Raw genomic sequence first — 20,680 nt, forward strand, 5'->3', positions numbered from 1 at the left:
CAACAATGAGTCATTGTACCGTTCATTGTTGTGGGTTAGTTATTCGTACTATACGATGAGGTGGATGAGGTGAGATGTGTGAGATCTTTTTCAGTATTTTTGTTTACATCGTCTTCGTTCGGGTTCGGGAACGATTCGTGTTTCACGTGGTGGGATACGTATTCGGATGCTGGATACACCTGAAGGGTAGATTCGTTCGTGTTACGTAATCAGCTGATGAGATTTTGGGAAGGTAAAGATCGGAATTAGGATACCTGGCGACTGGCATGGTTCTCTGGTTCTGCTGTGTGTGGTATGACTTGCTATGTGTGCCTCTACGATGAATTGAATGTGTGCCTTCTTTTTTTATTCGTCATTTCTGTAATTAAACGTTAAATTGGTCTTTTTATGGTGCATTTATAACTGGATCTGGTTCGTTTGATTTAATTATTTTAACGAGCTTTACCTGAGTATAATACGTATGAGGTGTAGAGTGTAGAGTGCAGATGAGATTGAGATATCCACTGCAGATGAAGATGGAAGGAAGCATGAAGGAAGTATTCTAAATGGTCGAGTGGTGAATTTTATCGTATGTACGTTTTGTTTTGTCGGTCAGTCTGCACATTTACGTAGAATTTTTCTGAAAATAAATTTGTTAAAAATATGGTAATTGCGATTTGTTAACATTTCAGTGTCATTAAATCGTCGATAATTTGAACACGTGTGTTTGATTTACTATATTTGGATGGGTTTAGAATGTTTGGACAATGGTAAGTATTATTTTAGCCTAGTTTTTATTTTTTCTCTTCTGAGAACTTCTATAATTATGCTGATTGAGAATATGTTCACTTACTATGCGATTATTAATCCGAGCATCCAGTTTTTGAATTGAAACGACCACTAGAAATGAACGATACGGTGGAAAGCTGAAGTTCAATTCTCGATCAGATGGATACAGGTGTGCTTTTTTGGACTGGAGGTGAACTTTTGTGAAAAAAAGAGAACAAAGTAATAGAAATGATTATAAAGCACGATATTCAATGATTTTGACTTAATCGTAAAATACTATTTTTTGATGTCAAACTGCTCTCACCTTCAGCTCTATACGCTTGGAAACGCATCAACATCTCAACAATTATCCAAACGATATTCAAGACTATGGGTTCATTCCAAAATTCCTGAAAATCAGCTCAAAACGCTAAAATTGTTGGAAAATCGACAAATCTTTCAATAATATTGATCAAAAATTGTAAAATTTCGTTCAAAAAATCAATTAAAAATCATAAATAAAATTAGGTATCTACAACTACTGAAGAATGATGAAAATTTGATAATTGAAAATTACACTGAACTTGAAACATTTTGAAAATCACCTTGAAATCAATCAAAAAGAAGAGAAAATTATTCCAAAAAAAAATTCAAAATCAAAAAGTTGACCAAAATCAGCTTTATAAAACGATGGAACATTTTCTAAAAATCAATTTAAAGATTGGAAAATTATTCCAAAATTGATTTACATAAAAAATGCAGAACTTTTTTGAAATTATCACCGGATCAATTCAAAATTAGAAATTCGTCAAATACATACAATCTTCAAAAAACGATTTAAAAATACAAATTTCAAAATCTCTTGAAAAATGATGAAAAATTTGAAAATCAATTGATTAAAAATTGCAGAATGATGCTTAAATCGATCGAAAATCGATTTAAAATCGAAAGCAACTAAAATCATCTGATTTAAAATTGTAGAACAATTCTGAAATTGTTCAAAAATGATTCAAAAGTGTTCCAAATCAAAAGGAAGCTCTATTGAAATCTCCATAAAGTTACCAAAATTACGAATTTATTCCAAAATATGCGAAAAAGTTGATCAAAAATTGGACTATCATTCAAAAAATGATCAATAAAATTGATTAAAAAGTATGCAATGGTTCTAAAATAGTTTGAAAATGAATCAAAATAAAAACTGGTCACAAACCATCTGATTTTAAATTGTAAAACGATTTTAAAATTGTTCAAAAAATGGATTAAAAATTGAACCATTTTTGATGGAAATTTTGCAGTAAATAGGTAATTTTTAATCATTTTCTTAAAAAAAGCAAATCTTGATGAATTTTTAATTTTGCTCGAAGTGCACAATTAGAATCATTTTGCAGTTTTTAAATTAATCCTGAAGTTATTTTACAATTTTTGGTGAATTTGTTCGGAAATTTTGCAATCAACGGTTTTCACTTTTTCATTAGATCATTTTTCAATTTTTGAAATCCATAATTTGGATAATTTTGAATAAACTTCAAACAATTTAATCGAGTTTCAAAGTAATTTCTAAATTTTTTTTGATTAAGTATGGTTTACAAGAATTTTTGAAGTAATTTTTCTATTTTATTATTTTTTTGTGGATTATTTTAGACGAGTTGTCAATGTTGAATAAATTTTTGATCATTCTTAGAGCCCCTTTGTAATTTTTCTGATCGATTTTTTGCATGTTTTGGAAAATTGCAATTTTGACAAATTGAGTTCTCGGTTTTGAATCACTTTTTGAAAAATTTTAGAATCAGAGTCATTCTGTGATTTTTAATCAATTTATATAGATGTTTTTTGGACGATCTTCCATTTTTCGATCAATTTTTAGCATGTTTTGGGAGATTGCAATTTCAATAATTTCATTACAATTTCAAATGAATTTTCAAAAATTGAAAAACACCTTCAAATATTATAGATACTAAAAAAAATTGCAAAATGATTCTAAAATTGTTCAAAAATTGACTCAAAATTTCAAAATCACTTCAAAACTGACTCAAAATTACAAGTATTGGAGAATTATTTCAAAATTTAACAAAAATAACTCATAACTGCGAACCTACGAGTATTCAAAAAATTGACCAAAATTGGAAAATGATCTTAAAATTAATTAAAACTTGCGTTATGATTCTTTGGAAGGAAAATGAATTTGGAATATCTTCGAAATCGCGAAATTGTTCAAAAACTGACACAAAATTTCCAAAATTATCTTACAATTGACTCAAAATTGCAAAAAAGTCCAAAAAAATTCCCAAAAATTATTCAAAAATTGGAAAATTATCACAAAATTGAGCAAAAGTTACAAAATGATCAAAAACTGATTTCAAAATTCCCAGAATCGTGTGTAATGTGACTCAAAATTTAGAATTTACTCAAAAAAAATGAATCAAAAATTGGACTGGGTGATTCTTATATTTGGAGTGATAAACTCATCTGAAATCATCTCAAAAATGATTTTAAATCACGAATCTATTCCAAAACATTTTGAAAACTGATCTAGAATAAGGAATTTATCCAAAAATGAGTTTGAAGATCTGAAATTTACTTATTTCACATTGAAAATCCATTCCAAAACATCTAAAAAGTAGATAAATAAACTCATCTAAAACCATCTTTAGATTAATGAATCAAAATTGAATATTTTCAAATCTCTTGAATATATCAATCAATTAAAATTGGAAAATCATATTAAAAGTTTCCCAAAAATTGATTAAAAACTCCAGAAATATTCTGAAATTTTCGACAAAAGAAAAATTACAAAGTGAAAACTTGCCAGAAATGATTTTCAAAATTACTCAAAATTGAAGACTCGATTTAATCCTCGAAAAATCAATTGAAAAATGAAAAAATTACTCGAAAATTATCCTACATAATTATTTTATAAGTAAAGTATTGATGAAAAATTCCACAATCATTCTACAAACCATCAGAAAGTCAATCTGAAACATTGGATGGAAATTTTTGAATTAATTCGTCTGAAAATGGTCAAAAAATAATTTAAGAATCAAATCGAAAAGTTGTCAAAATTATTTTTAAAATGATTAAGAATTATTAATTTTTTTCCAAAATTATCCAAAAACAAAATACATAATATAAAATTAGAACATTTTTCAAAATTAACTGAACATTGATTCAAAAATTGAAAGTTCAAAATATATTTTTAAAATTTCTTGAGAACTTATTCAAAAAAACTGGCTGGATATTCATTCCAAATTAAAAATTCATCTCAACAGGACTTCACTCAGTCACAGAGTAAAATAATTTTCTCCTTTTCCCAAAATTTCATGGAAGTGATCAAACAATTGTCGGTCAAGTTCCAAAAAAATCCGCCAAAAAGCATTCCTCCCGGTCCAGATGTGAGAAAATTTTCAATAATATTCTAGATTCCCTGAGAAGTTCAAAATCTGAACTATTTCAAAAAAAAAAAAAAAAAAAAAAAAAACCAGAATCTTTCAATAATTAGTTCTGTTTTTTTTTTTTTTTTTTTTTTTTTTTTAATTTCAATTCACCAGTCCTTGAAATGCAAAACAGCTACGATTATACTTACACTACCACTACCTATCATTTATCATAACCTACCTACGATGATAAAAATTACCTACAAGGGAATTACCATTGAGAAGGGGGTGGAGAGGCGGCAAGAGCAATCGCTACTTGTGCCACTGTTGTTACTATCGCGCTGCCTATGCTTCCCCTGCCAGCCAAAGGGCAACTGACAGGGTCAGTATTGCGCTCCTATATTTTCAAACTACAAAATCTTCATTCAAAACGAACCAATTTTACCTGAAGTAACCAGTTTCACGCGTCGCTTTTCAACTTCCCAGCACTAATCTTGATCTAACGTACTACCTTCAATATTCCACGTTCACCTGAAATCATCCAACCCAGTCAAACCAGTTGCCTATATTAAAACATCGCAGGTAGAAATCAAATCATACCTCTTACACGTGTATACGTAAATGAAAACGAAAACGATGGCCTTTATTGAATTCTCTTAAAAATTAAAAATAACATAAATAATGTCCATTTATCAGCCAATATATCGCTAGCATTATAAAAATTTGGCTACACATAACGAATAAACTATTATTTAAAAAAAAGAAAAAAAAAGAAAGAAAGAAAAAGCTCACAGCATTCAAAGCAACATTCTCGAGCTTCGATATAAAAAAAAATAGTAGAAGAAGAAAGTAAAACAGAGAATACACAATTAAATGCACATGGTCGTTAATAAAAAAAAAAAATTAAAAGAACAAAGAAAAAAAATTGCGATATTATCAGTGGTTTCGAAATCGAAAAAAAAAATTCGTAAATTAATACGCGACCTACTTAAGGTACATACATATAAATAAAATATTAATAAATTATAATATACTAATATTTGAACATAATGGTAAAAAGAGAAAAAAGAAAAGATAGCAAAACATTAATAAATAATAATAATATTTACAAACTAACAAAAAAGACATCGCTTCAGCCTAGTTTTACCACATTTAAAAGAGAAAAAAATCGTATACAAAAAAAGGGGGGAAAGAAGAACATATTAAAACAAAGAAAAAAAGATACAGGGAAATGGGATGAGGGAAAAAAACAGGCCAAGGGATGTCTATCAAGTCTTTCAATTCGTTACAACAACGTTCTCCTATATACAAAAATATACAACAGGTATCTAAATATTATCACCGTCTAATCAATCGATTATTATAACGCACCTCTCACAGTTATGAGTGAAAAACTTGGCGATAAAATGAGAAAAAAATAAAAGGGAAAAGGGGAAGAAAATAAAAATTAACCTATTCGATGGGATATGCAAATCGATGGCGAGCGACACGTTGATCGTTTTTGTCTTTTTATTTATTTATTTATTTTTCGTAAGTACGATAAGTACATTAAATAGGTACCTACTAAGAAGAGTACACATTGACTAGGTCAAAATAACGACGACGTGTTTAATCAAGAGAAAGAAAAAAGCTTTGGGGAACGTGATGGGATGAAAACCTCCTCACAAAACACCGGTAATCAATTATCATTAATTTATTATTTTCGGTCCTACACACGCACGTGAATCTTTTCCTAATACCTCGACCTTTTGGAATTATTTTGATGCTGATGATGTCTGAAGTCACGTTCCGATGGATGGTGATGATGGTGATGGTGGTGTTTCTTCTTTTCGGGCGTCTTGGACGAGTACACGGTGGCCGCATCACTGACCACTAGTTCGCTACCGCTGCGCATACTTTCTAGGCGCGGATCGAGGGTTTCTTTGCGACGTACTTGAGCGTGGAATTTGCCGTTCGCCGATTGGTGTAGGTTTTCCCAGGCTTGTCTGTAGTATCGGTTTAGTCCTCCTCGACTCTCGGAGCTGGACGAATCGTACGATTCCATTGTGTTACAATCCGGCGACGGCCTGTGTAAGTAGTGTTTCGTCGTATTTGAACTACTCCTGTTTCTGAATCATAGAAAATCGAGATTGATATTAGAACTCAGCATGTGAATAGGTAATCTATTACTAGTCGAAGAAGAAGTCAGAAGTCTCAAGAGTAGATATATGAACAGATGGGTGGTGGTGCATGCAAAGGAGAGGCTACAAGAAAATGGAGAAAGATGAAGTAGCCTTCCTGACATAATATGATTTTCCTCAGTCATTATGACGTCACATACGAATAAAAGTGCATTTTTGATGGAGGGGGAAGAGGGAGAGGCAGCAAATTTACATTTTGTCAGTGCCACTGGTGAAAAATTATTATAGAAAATGATCCAAATCCGCAAAATTTCAGACTCATTTTCATCGTAAGAGGTATCAAACAAGAGAGAGGGATACCGATACACATTTCTTCGCCCTTGATCATTCACTTGATCTGAAAGACTGGGATTCAAAAATTTATTCATTTTGTTCAATTTTTATTTCGCAAATCGAAATACTCCTCTCGTTTTGAACGTGCTAAACACAAATTTGACATGTTTAACTTCAGTGGGGGGGGGGGGCATTCAAACTTCACTTTATAATGAAATTTGACTTTTCTGTGCTTCCACCCCCTCAACTTGTTGAAATTTTTTGAAAGAATAACAAAAAAGGGGTTGTCCCCAGAGGACATCTTCAGTTAGGTATATTACATTCATTTTCAAAATCCAATTTATCCAAAAAATTTCCATTTCTGTGACAGAATTCATCTGAATTATCAATTTTTGGCGGAAAAAATGTTCCCGGTCTCCAAAACAGTGTAGGTTCTCTTAAAAAAGAACAGAGTCCCCCTGAAATGAGAAAAAAATTTCAAAAATCAAAACTTGAAAATGGTGAAAATTTTTAGAAAATTTTTTTATTAAAAAAGGATTCTTTTTTTAAAGGAATTTTAACCTGAAATGAAAAACTTTCAAAATTTTCAGATCACAAAAAATTGATTATTGAGAAAAACCAAGAAGTTTTATGGAAAAAATTGAGAAAAAACAAAATTGTAGAGCGTAAAATTTTTAATCACCAGAGTGAAATTCATTTTTCCTCCAAATCTTATCTTTTATCAAAAATCAAAATTATTTTTGATAAAGAATTTGATTTTTTTTTTAATTTTCCACCACTAAAATTTATTTTTTTTTTCAAAAAAACAAGTGTTCTATGAAAAAAAAATAAAGAGAAATAAAATTGTAGATAATAAAATTTTCTATAACCACTTGGTGTAATTTTTTTAAAAAAGTTTCGTTCTTGAGTATTTTTCAAGTAAAAATTGAAAAGATCACCTTCATTGAACAGTTTTTTTACTCGAATTTTACACTATCTGGGAGGTTGACTCCCCCCTCTCTTGAAGGGGTCGAAGTCCAGAAAACCTTATTTCCAACTCCAGAAATTTAATGAAAATCGACAGTAGCAATGAGCATAAAAAATAAAATTCTCAAAAATAAGTACCCATGGAACAAAATTTCACTTTTTGTTTCATCATTTTCGTTTCCCCCAAAATTGGTGATTTCATCACCCCCCCCCCCTCTACCAACCCACAATAAACAAACAGAAAATTAAAAACATGCAAATCTCAATTTTTCAATCAAAAAAAAAAAAAAAAATCATTTCTTGAATTCGACGAAGAAAAGTACCTACAATAATTTACCCAGTCAAATTTTCAAATCTTTGAAATGATTTTTTTAAACTGCACAGAATTTAATTTTCCCAACTTGAAAATCAATTCGACAACCTTGGAAAAATTTCTGAAAACTATGACAAGTTTTTAAATAAAAAATGTCATAAAAATCATATTTTAAATATTACAAAAATGGTTTAAAATTAAAGTACTCAAGGTGAAAGTTTCAAAATCATGCAATAAATTGCACGAACTAAAAATTTGCTCAAAAAACGTTCAAACTGTATCAAGACATCAAAAAAAGTTGAAAATAAAATAAAATAAAATGAAAATTATCAAAACAATCTGAAAGCAGGGCTCGTACTCAGTTTTTTTCAAAAAAAAAAGTAATCTTGTAAACTACGTAAAAAAGCTCAAAATAGTAAACAAAAATTGACAAAAAAGTAACCAAAATAATTACAAGACGCGAGCAAAACATTTCAACGTATAGAAAAAAAATCACAAAAAAAGTCAGAACATTTCAATTACTAAAAATGTAAAAAAAAAAAAAAAAAAAAAAAAAATGAAACTTGATCGATACTTTGACAATTTTATCAAAAGCAAGACTATTAATTGACAGTTACTGGCAAAAGAATCATACCTTATGGCTTTATCAAATTTTTGGTCAGAAAGGTGAGACTATTTTGCTACTTTTTGACAATGTCAATAAAGCGAGACCTTTTTTTGACATGAAAGCGAGAACTCTTTTAGAAATTTCTCGCAAAAAAAACAAGATTTTGACAATTTTAACAAAAGGGAAAATTTTTCATCAATTTTTGACAAAAATTTGAAACTATTAAGGAAATTTTTGAAAAAATTGAGTTTTTTTTAGAATTCTTTGCAAAAAAGCGACAATTCACAAAGTACATACATTCATTTACTTAAGTACTTATGTCGAAAAAATGAAACTTTTTAGCAATTTTTAGCAAAAAAGGGAGATTTATTTTAGCAGTTTTTGACATTTTCAAGTTGGAAAATAAAATTATTCTACATTAGATAAAAAGTGAGAATTCTTGTAAATTTTTGCAGGCAGAATTATTTTGAAATAAAGTTAAGTAAGGCAACAAATTGCAAAAATTCTCAAAACGTAGCGAATTGCTAAAAATTCCATGAGAATGATTAAAAACAGAATAAAAACAGATATGTACAACTGCCTTGATGTAATTTCATTTTATTTTAGGTTCAATTCATATTCAATTTATAGGCTCAATTGATTTTTGCTCTGTTGATGTAGGCTAATTGAATTTTCACTTATTTATTTGTATGTACCTAATTCAATTTTTTATAGGGTAAGGTACTTAGTCATTTCAGTTTAGTTTTTGATTTTTATTTATTGGTTTAATTCAATTAAATTGTACTTTAGTTGAATTTTGTTTGCTTCATTTCAATTTTTTGTTTTCAAGTTGATTTGAATTTTTTTTTTTTTTTTGGTTTTAAATATCATTTCTTGGTATAATTTAACCTTTGTAAATAAGTACCTAGCTGTATTTTTATTTCAATGTTCGTTTGTGTATTTCATTTTTCATTTTTCAGTCTACTTCAATATATTGTAATTTTCAGGTTAAATCCAATTCTCTTTTTTTGGGTCAATTTTATTCATTTTGGTTCAATTTAAAACAGCTTTTAATACTGTTTCAACAACTTCATGCTTATTTTGAACAATTTTCGTAATATTTCAAATAATTCATACGAAATTTTAAGCCATTTCGATTCAATTAATTCTGCTTGAAAATTCACACAAGTTTCTTGCATTTACTTACAGCAGTTTTTTTCATAGATTTTTGCTCATCTTAACGATAAATAGCTTCAATACCAAAAAATTTTCGCCAAACTTTCAAAAAAAATTCTGCAATAATTTTTATATCATTTTTATGATTTCAAAATATTTTTCTAGGATTAAAACAATATTATTTTTTTTATCAATTTTCAGTATGGTATTTGAACTTGAAGATGGGTAAATTAAATTCTGTTGAATTATCAACACTTCAAAAAACTTAGACATTCGTCTGTTCAAGAGCTAGATTTCTCACATCTCGAAGCCCTTCTGATGTTTTTGAAGAAGGGGCAAGGGGAGGGGGAGGGGGAGCAAAAAAAAAGATCATAAAAAAATGTCGAAAAAAATCTCATAGTATCCATTTTAAAGTTTTCGAGAACACTGAATCCAAAAATAACATCATCATCAACCAAACCAATAAATCTTTTAGCCCCTCCTTTGCAATACCACCTCGTATGCGCCACCATGTAATAATAGTGAATCAGAACAGGGTAGCGTGATCATGGCATACAGCAGTCACATACAGATCTTCCAGAAATATAAATACAGAACATAGGTAAAAATATTCAAGTACCATACCAGAACCCAGTGAAACTATACTTACTCCAAAACAAACGTTGAAACGACGAATACCACACTCTACTCTGCTCACAGCGTGATATACAAAAATAAGTAAGTAAATTATAAGCAAAGACTAGTGACGAGCCATCCTTCACCATCACCACATGCTCATAGATAGGTAGGTAGTAGGTCTAGGTACCATCTTCCAAAACCACAGGGGTAGGTAGAGAGATAGACAATACATTATATAGGTAGGTAAAATATATGTACATGATTTTCATACTTAGTAACATTCAAAAGCGCATTACACAATAAATTATACCGATTCTCGTACCTTGTTAATTATTCAAATTGGGTTAGAAAAATAACCAGCCCGGCTTCTATAAGCTCTAGAAAATTCCCGGCGTCCGACTTGCTGGTCGGGAAAAGGTAACGCCAGTAACGTATACCAACGAGAAGGCATGCTGCGTGCTGGCGGCTTTTTACGTTTATGCCGCCCACTATAAAAAAAAATGAAAAAAAAAAAAAAAGAAGAAGAAGCATACAACAAGTACACAAATTGCTCTGCGCGAGAAGTAATTTGTTCCGAACACCGTTATTGATACGTTTATTCAATTGCCATTTTTATTTTCCTACATATTGCTGCTTTATATTCTTATACATCCCATGCAATTAAGCTGCTGGTTGGAACGTTGAATGGGTTTTCAAAAAAAAAAAAAAAAATTCAATTCAAATGGTTCCCCATGTTTCTATGCAAAACCCACAGAACTTCTTACACTTCCGTTGGTTTTCCCTTCCTCTACAACAACCACAAGTACACATTAAAATGATCAAAACCTCCCAGAAAATTACCTCAATATACCTAACCATGTTAGTACCCGTTGCAAAATTATCAAGTATTAGTAGTTAAAGTAAAAATAAATAAATGTCAGCCGTTAATGATCCGCAAAAAAAAAAACTAAACCGCACCCATTGCCTTCAAGACAGGTATCCTCTAAAACCGCAAAGTGTTTCACTTTCAACTCGCCATTAATTTTTCGTCATTTCGACTACAAAATAAGTATAAATTGCAATTGCGAATGAAAAATGAAACACAAACTGTCGTAAGTGTTTATTTACAAACTCACGCCGCGGATATTTGTTTTAGTGTTGTGGGATACCTTCGTGAAATTTGATACTTTGTTAGACTGTTAGGTTAGGTTAGACGAATTAGTACACAGAATCTACCAGAGGCTGGCGAGTGGCGATGGCGAATATTTCCATATGGTATTTTTTAATTGCTAATTTACACGTAAAGCGATAACGGCATTGGATACAGCTATAATACTACGTATATAAGTTAGAGAACGTTACTAAGTTAATAGAAAGTTGTTAAGAATATTATTATGGTATGCTTTTTTTTTTGCTGCCTTATGCTATGTAGTTTAGAGCTAAATCATGATGACTACCGAGTAGGTAAATGGTTACCTATGGATGTATTTTCTCATACGTACCTTCTGATTAATAACACGACTGTCGTGACTACGGCTGCGAGAAAGACGAAAGCACCGAAAACACCCAACGCTACAATGGCACCTAGGACAAAAAAAATTACGAGATTGAAATACATACAATAATAAAAATTCATAATACGTAATTATACAAAAATTATTAAATTATAAGTCGAGGAAGAGGAAAAAAAGAGGAGATCTGGGCACATGAACGTTTCATTATTGACCAATTGACCAATATCGCAGGTTTTTATTTCATTTTTTGGCCATCGAAGGTCAACTAGACTTCATCATTGGTCACTGAACGTTAAACGCAGTCATTGACCATAGACCTGTGAACGTACTGCACGCTCAATAAATATTTACATCGGTCATTAAGCGTGTTCACTCGTCGATAAACAACTTGATCATTGAACGTTGATATTCGACATTCCCACTCATTTATAGGTGAATGAATCGATTGATAACATTTTTTGAAGCTCGATTCGAGCACAGAGTCGAATGGTTGTTCAAATTAGAACGAGGATTTTCAAAAAGCATTTCGAAGAAATACTTTTTCTCAGCCACTAGGATTACTTAATTCCTAAAAAATTTTCATAAAAATTGTAACCTGCGTATTCGAACATTTTTTTTTTGGGGGGGGGGGAAGGTTGAACGCTTGAATTTCTGATAATTTTTTTCAATTTTCAAACCCCCTTTATTTTGAATCATATTTCGAATCAGAGGACAAAATTACAGTAGGAATCAAAATCAACGACTCAACGACTCCATTTTTCAAGATTCCAAATTTCACATCGAGGTTATTGCAAAAGTTGGAATTTTTGACCCCCCCCCTCTCACATTGAGGTTAATTTTGGATCAAAGGACAAAAGTGTCACCAGAACTTGAAATTATTGAGTTCAGATACCTAATTTCAGCACACTCGTATATCTGCATTTACGTAAAATTTCGATTAATGGTTTACCCTTCAAAGTCCATTTTGAGATAGAAACCAAAATACATTGAAATCAAAATCAGCTAATTCTGATACTGAAAATATTTATAAAATGTTTATTTTCGGGTAAAGAGCCAAACGTTTGAATTTGAGGCCACTAGAATCAAATCTCTACTTCTCCATTTTCGAACTTTTTGAGAAAAACGCAAAAAACCTCCCTAGCATTTATCGTAACATAAAATACCGAGGTAATATGTCTAATATTTTTGTACCAACATGACGATAGTGACCCACATGTTTGTTTTACCCTACGCGTTGCCGTAAGAGTTCCTGGGCAGTTTGAAGTTAGGAGAAGTTAAGTTTTGTCTCCAACCGTACACTTTTTACATCGTTTTAGGGCACTTAATCAAAAATTGTTCTAGTAATATGGTGCTAAAAGTTGAAGAAAGCTTGGAAAGTTTGAGAAATTAAAGAAATATTGCATTTTTGACCATTCATTTGGAAATTGAAATAATTTTCCTTTTTTTTCAAAGTAAAAAAAATTAATTTTTGTTAATAAAAATGAAAGGTGTTTTTGGGGGAAGGGTCCTCACTTGATGAATTTATTCAATTTCAAGCCTAATTTCAAAGGCATAACACTAGTCCTTCATTCAATTTCCACCAGGTTCGTTTCTAAACTTGACTTCTCCATTAAAAAAGTACACTTTTGATTCTAACCCCTAACTTTACACGCTGTTTAACCATACTTCCTTACACAAAATTGAAATTTTGACATTTTCATCGGATGCGGCACATGTTGTAGTATACCAAACCATGCTTAACTCATTTTTGAAAAAAAGTGGAGAAGTAGACATTTGATTCTAGTGGCCTCATTTCCACATCAATATTTGTGACTTTCGTGAAATTTTGGTTTTGGAGCAGTTCCTCTGCAGCTTATTTGAAGTTTACAATTTTTTTTATTTTTTTTTAAATTGAACACGACTCCAGGTATTCGAATTTGAACAGCAATGACGTGATTTTCGTAAAATTTCAATTCCTAATCCACTTTTTCGAATGAAAAATCAAAATTTGTGACTCGAGATAGACACATTTCAATTCCCATATCAGATTTTTAGAACATTTCTAATTGTTAAACCTTCCTTCAGAGCTCATTTTGAGTCCGAGGGCAAAATTGGAGTCCAAATTAAAATCAGCAACCTCAGATACTCAGATTTCAACACTCATTATCTAGATTTTTACGCGATTCCAATTTTTAAACCTCCCTTTTCAAGCCCATTTTGGTTCAAAATCCAAAATTGTAGCAAAAATCAAAATCAGCAACCCCAGACCCTCAGATTTCAACATTCGCATCGAGATTTGTCTGCAATTCTAATTTTTGAACCTCTTCTTTAGAGCTCATTTTGGTTCAAAATCCAAAATTGTAGCAAAAATCAAAATCAGCAACCTCAGACACTCAGATTTCAACACAGACACACATCGTGATTTTTACGCAATTCCAAATTTACAACCCCCCCCCCGCTTTGGAGCCCATTTTGGTTCAGAACTCAAAATTGTAGCAAAAATCAAAATCAGCAACCTCACGATACTCAGATTTCAACATTTACATCATAATTTCCACCTGATTTAAAATTTGGAACCTCTTTTTTGAAGCCCATTTTCGATCAAAGTATAAAATTGCTATCAAAATCAATATCAGTGATTTTACTCGTAGATCGTGATTTTCATGAAATTCCGATCTTTTTGACCCCCTTCCCACCCCTTCTGGAGCCCATATTTTGGACCAAAGTGAAAAATTCACGACAAAATCAAAACTAGAAACTTCAAATACTCTGATTTTAACACCAATTTCTTCAATTTTGCATAATTTTGGTTGTTGAAATGACTCTATCCCCTTCCTCTCATCTCTTGGAACCCATTTTGGGTGCAAGGGTAAAATTGATGCCCAACTCAAAATCAGCGATCTAAGATACCTAAGATTTCAACATTATAATGTCGTGATTTTCGGGCAATTCCGATTTTTGACCTCCTCCTCCCCCCTCCATCTCTACAAATAATTTCAAAATGCGAAAACAAAACTGTTATCCGAATGGAAATCAATGGTCTCAAAAATATACATCAATGCAGAATTTAAAACTTATAAACTCAAAAATTCACGACCAGGTACGGAATTTTTTCTCCTTTAAAATTTTATTTTGGCCAACCAGAGCTCAAAATTTCTCCAGAAAGCCCAATTTTTGAGTAAATTTCATTCTGGCTTACTTGGTATTTTAAAATTTCAAAATTTCTCCCAAAAATCCACGAGATACCTTAAAATTTGGATTTAAAACGTAAAAAATTGAAACATCCTTACGAGAAATTCAACTTTTCATCGACACCACCCCCCCCCCCCTCCCATATCATTAATTTAGGTAAATCGATTCACTCAAAAAATAAGTATCTACAAAAAAAAAAATCAATTTCAAATCAAAAATTCATTTTTTCCAAAATTTAGAAATCTTAGTGAACGAAATGAATTGGTCGTTCGCAAATGATTCAAAACAAACTGGACACATCTGATCGAATACAATTCAAAAAGCAGAAATGATTCGCTCATTTTTGGTAAAAATAGGGCCATTCGCGAACGACTCGTGCATTAATTAATTTGAGAACAAAATCGTTCACAAACGAATCGTTCATCTCGAAAGTGGTAATCTTTTGTGAACGAATCATTAGGTTTGACTTGAATTTTGATCAAATTATGGAAGAATCAACTCAGATGAGAATGATTCGCTCACATAAGATCGAATCGATCGTGAACGAATTATTTACGAATTACGATCGTTCGTAAGACATTTTCTCACATTTGAGATACCTCGTGACGAGGTTTTCGCGAACGACTGACATCGTTCATCAAATCATTCGCGAACGACTTTCCTATCATTCGACTCTGATGAAATCGTTCGTGAACGATGAAAATTCGATATGATCATAGAGACCGTTCGCGAACGATTCCCTCTTATTCGATCAAATCGTTCGCGAACGAATCACAAATTATGATCAGTCGTTCGCGAACGATTCAATTCAATCAACTTTGAATTTTGATCAAATTAATGAACCGTTTGGCGAATGATACAATCATATCTGATGAATTAGGTCAAGGTTTAAAAATTCAGAGGTTTCAAGAACAGTCCCTTCTTCCAATTTTTTCATACCATCAAAAAATTTTCAAAATATTATGATGGCAATGAGCAAATTTCCAGTTCACGAACGATTCAATTGCCTTCGATCAACTCTCGAGAATTTTCCTCTTCCCAGAAATGAAAGAACAAATTTGAAAACTTTTGCAACCAATCCCTGCTCGCTCCTATTCCAATTTCCTATCCGAATACTTACCAATATTAAGCTTAGCTCCGAACGTCTCCCTCCTATCATCCTCCAACGAATGAGACGGTATATTCACAGCATTGATGTTATTCCTCACATCGGCGATCTCATTCAGCGACGGATGCGTATGATCTATGCCATATGGCGGCGGTAATTTCGTGTTCTCCGTCGTCTTGCCATTTTCATCGTTATAAATTGGACTAGTTTTGAGTATGGGTGACGGCGATGTTTTCGTCGAGAATGGACGAGGCTTCTCGCGCGTCGGTGTTTTCGCCGAAACGGTCGTCGTGAACGGTGGCCTAGTTTCGATCGGCTTCAGAGTCGTTCTGATGTCTTCTACGAGTACAAAATACCCCAAAAAAAACACACACAAATTAGTTTCTTATTAATTATTGCTTACATAAGTACATATGTACTTAGATATTTTTCAAGCATAGATCGATATTGAGGGGGAAAAAAGAAACATTATTATACATACACAGAATAACATTAATTTTTACAAGCCTCTACATTTCGTTACCTTTACAAGCTGGAGGATTATTATCATAAATGCCACCAGGTAAGCATCTTAGTTGTTTGGCTCCGACTAATTTGTATTTACGAGAGGTACAAGCGTACTCGACTATGGCACCGATATCGGTCGAATTACTCAATACGAACACATCACCATTTTCGATTTCCGCAGGTTCGGGGCATTTAGCAGCTAAACGAGAAAATTTCGTTAGAGGGGGGTTTAGCTCATCGAGGCGTGTTGGAGGTGTTGGGTTTTTCGAGCAGGTGGAAAATGGAGATCCCATGAGGCCATGAATCGTACCTCTTACTTTTCCAACTCCACATTTCTATTTTTTCTTGAATAAAAATTACTGCTAATAGAGGGACAAATTTTTAAACCAGAGGTAATTTTTTAGATCACAGAATTTATAACTTTTTGGCGGGAAAAAGCATAAAAATCAGACAAATTAGAATGGAAAATATTCATTTTTTTCCTTTACTGTTTCAAATTTCAAGCCGGAAATCTTCGGTTTTTTTCATTTTGACAAATTCCAATTTCAATACAGGGTGCCCGAAAAATTTTCAAATCACAATGCAGACTTTTGTAAAATCTTCTCAATATTTTTTCAGGATTTTGAGCATGGTGCTTCTCCAATTTTACCCTCCCCCCTCACCAAATGTGCTTTCAACATTCAAAAACGTTACAGCTACCGCATCAGTGTTACTAATGTAAAATGTGAAGTAAAATTGGATTAAATTTTTTTCACATTAAATGGTGAATTGGGAAAAAATTGTCAACAATTCTTCGATGAATAATTCAAAACTTTTGAGCTAAATGCGAGACTTTCTCATCACTTTCAGGATATCCTAAAATAGCAAATGAATTCTGCATGTGCAAAGTGCAAAAAATTTACAAAACAATAACACAAAAAAAGCAGAATACTCAATTTTTGAATCTAGAAAGCTGTAAATTACACAAATATCAATTTTTTACTGAAAAAAAAACGATTTAAAATTGAAGGTTTCCTCATTTTAGATTAAGAATAAAAAAATGACGGCTCTTAGAATCCAATAAAGAATCAGAATGATAAAAAAATTGAAAAAAATTTCTCATTCAAATGCAAACAAAATATTTTGAAAATTTCAATTAATGGAATTTTAAAACCTCAAGTCTTTCCAACTTGGGAGAAAAGTTACAAAAAAATGAAAAAAATACATAAATTACTATGGAAAGTGGAGCTTTTGAACTTGAAATTTGTGAGAAAATTCACACGAGTAATTCAAAAATTGTAACTTTTCTCATAGGTATTCAAATTAGCAATTTCAAAAAAAAAAAAAAAAATATAAAAGTAGAAAAAACGAGAGAAAATTTCATGAATTCAATTTTTGAGTCCAATTTCTCTAGTAAACAAAAATTATGAATCAGAATTTAAAAAAAAAAAAAAAACAAAAAAATCCAAAAATAGGGAAGAATAAAAATTAGCACTTCATTCCAATTTTAAATGTCGGAGAAAATATTTTTTGAGATGGATGAATGAAAATCAGTTAGACCTACTCAGAAAAAAATTGTCTCACAGTCCTTTCCTTTCCTTCGTAGTTCAATTTTTTTTTAAATCTTCAGGTTCAGTGTGTTTATGATTATTCCTTAGGTGATTTAAAAACATAAAATTGACTCAAAAATAACCAATTAAAAAAAATTGAAAAACAGGTATGCGAGTAAAAAAATGAAAAACTTTTTCGATCAAGGATAATTTTCTGAAAATTGATAGACGGAAAACACAAAAGCTTGCTAAATATGAGCAACAAAATTTTTAAAAACGTAAAAACGTTGAAAATCCCATTTTTTAATCATTTTAATGCACATTTTTTGGTACAAAAAATGTTCAAAATGCTTCCAAAATTTCTAAAATAAGTACATAATAGATACAATGAAAAAAAAAGTTTAAAATTGGTTACTCAGAAAAAAATCGTCTCTCAGTCCTCTCCTTCCTTTGTACTTAAATTTTTCAAAAAATCTACACGTTCAATGTGTTTATGCTTAGAGGATTCAAATTCATAAAATCGACTCAAAAATAATAATTAAAAAAAAATTTAACACACGAATTCGACAATTTGAGACAAAAAGATCTATGCGATTAAAAAATGAAAAACTTTTTTGATCTTGGAAAATTTTCTAAAAATTGATAGGTAGATAAAATGAAATTAAAAATTTTCAAGACGAAAAAACACAAAAACGTTGCTAAATATGAGCAAAAAAAAAAAAAAAAAAAAACATGGTAACCGTTAAAACCTTCATTTTTAGTCATTTTAATACACAAAATTTTTTTAAAAAAATACTTTCAAGTTTTAATGCAAATTTTTCAATACAAAAATTTTCAAATGCTGCCAAAATTTCTAAAATAATGCAACGAAAATTTTTTTTTTAATTTTCTTTACCTACGATTGAAAAAAAATGAAAATTTTCTTTGCAATAGAAAAAAAATTGGTTTCAAGATGAAAAAATGTATATAGCTTCCAACAGATCAAAATCAAAAAAATCATGGAGAAAAAATAGGAACACTAAAACGTGATTTTAACCGACAAAATGACTTCAAATTGTATATCAAAGCACCATAAGCTCCTGGACCTATAGTCCTATATCCAAAAATCATCGGAATTATCCCTCCCCCACCCCCAAATCTCACTCTTCGAACCCATCAGCCGGTGAAAAAAGATCTACCAAGGACCCAAATTCACAACACAAATATTACGAGCCACGAACTCGCAAGAAAAGCAACGAGACAGCGCCACAAAGAGGGATCTACAACAGTCTCCACAAGCAAAAGAAACCCGACAACACCAAGCACATTTACATCTGACTTGACATATACTGCTTTGAAGTAAAGCACACGTATAAAAATTTAAATACAAAACTAAACAACTAATAAAAAAAATATATATAAGCCTAAGCAATTTATAACTGTTCAAAAAAGGAAAAAAAATGCATCATAGTCGGTACATTACAGAACAAGAAACAAGAGAGACAGACAGATAGATAGAATTTCGAGCTAGAGCCCATGTACTTCGTATGTAGTATTAATCGACTTGGTCATCGTGCCACTTACCAACACATTTGGGCGGCGGTCCATCCCACCTTTCATCTAAATCACATGTTAATTCGGCTCTGCCTTGTAATTGAAAGCCTTCGTTACACGTATAGACAACCTGACTTAGATAATTTACAGTTCCGTTGACCAATCGGTAATCGCCATTCGGGATCTCCGCCGGGTATCCGCATTGGACTCCTGAAAATGCAATCCAATCAATGCACGTGCATATATACGAGTACAAGAAAAGTACCATAAATTCCACTACCACGTGTTTTCAAAAGCGAATAATTAGGTATTCTACGTACTTTTACACACTGGTGGGAATTCGTTGTAGAAACCGGTAGGTAGGCAAATACGAGTGGTTGGACCTACGAGGAGATGTCCTTCGTCGCAATTGTATTCGATTATGGCACCTACGTTGAAGTTCTCTACGGTCATTGTCGAATTAGGTGGTTGCTCCGGTCTGCCGCAAGCTTTGGGTTCTGTGAACAGAAATTCGATCGTTAATACGTGATTTTTTGGGCCAAAATACTCGATCGATTTGTAGTTAGAAATCATAGAATACTCACGGTGTTGACAGATGAAATTAATTTGAGCATTGCAATTGGTGTCCGACCACAGCCATCCTTTTGATCCGTCGTATCTGGCGCAGTTCTCGTTGCCTCCGGGCAGATTCCAAAACGATACTGTGACGTCGTTGCCGTTGATCCATTTCCAATTAGTACGATCTTGAGGGTCTCGTACAGCACCCATCCAATACTGACTGTTGGTGTCGCTTCTATGCGAAAATCATAGATCAAAATTAATACGAGTATTACTCGATAAAAAAAATACAGGGTGTCTAAAAAAACTCGTAAACTCAGAATGCAGAATTTTCGTAGAATTTTTCCAGAATTTCTGCAAGACCTGGAGTACAATCCTCCCCTCCCCCTCCTCAAACAGTCCAGAAAATGCACTTCAAGATTTAGGAGTATTTATCTCTCCCTTCATGCTCACATTGGAGTCAGAAGATTTTCACCCCTCTACCCCCTCCCCTTCAAACGGTCCGAGAAATGTTGAAAATGAAAGTTCCCAATTCCACCATGCAAATGAAT

At 31.9% G+C, this 20,680-nt stretch overlaps 1 protein-coding gene across 5 annotated transcripts in view; it reads right to left on the reverse strand.

Moving 5' to 3' along the window:
* Positions 1-4,740: 4,740 nt before the first annotated feature.
* The window catches only part of LOC135845675 (sushi, von Willebrand factor type A, EGF and pentraxin domain-containing protein 1), a 165,774-nt gene continuing 149,834 nt past the window's right edge, over positions 4,741-20,680 (reverse strand). For 2 of the 5 annotated variants that reach the window (XM_065364446.1, XM_065364441.1), the window contains 7 exons: positions 20,156-20,364; positions 19,892-20,068; positions 19,602-19,781; positions 16,526-16,708; positions 16,015-16,341; positions 11,712-11,793; positions 4,741-6,226 (listed from right to left, as the gene is read on the reverse strand). In XM_065364446.1, coding sequence (XP_065220518.1) covers positions 5,851-6,226; positions 11,712-11,793; positions 16,015-16,341; positions 16,526-16,708; positions 19,602-19,781; positions 19,892-20,068; positions 20,156-20,364 — 1,534 coding nt within the window. In that variant the 3' untranslated portion in view covers positions 4,741-5,850. Of the gene's footprint in view, positions 6,227-10,552; positions 10,719-11,711; positions 11,794-16,014; positions 16,342-16,525; positions 16,709-19,601; positions 19,782-19,891; positions 20,069-20,155; positions 20,365-20,680 lie in introns of all 5 variants that reach the window. The other 3 variants (XM_065364444.1, XM_065364442.1, XM_065364443.1) reach the window with 3 other exon arrangements.

This window comes from Planococcus citri, chromosome 4, assembly GCF_950023065.1.
Source record: "Planococcus citri chromosome 4, ihPlaCitr1.1, whole genome shotgun sequence".
Classification (NCBI taxonomy): Eukaryota; Metazoa; Arthropoda; class Insecta; order Hemiptera; family Pseudococcidae; genus Planococcus; species Planococcus citri.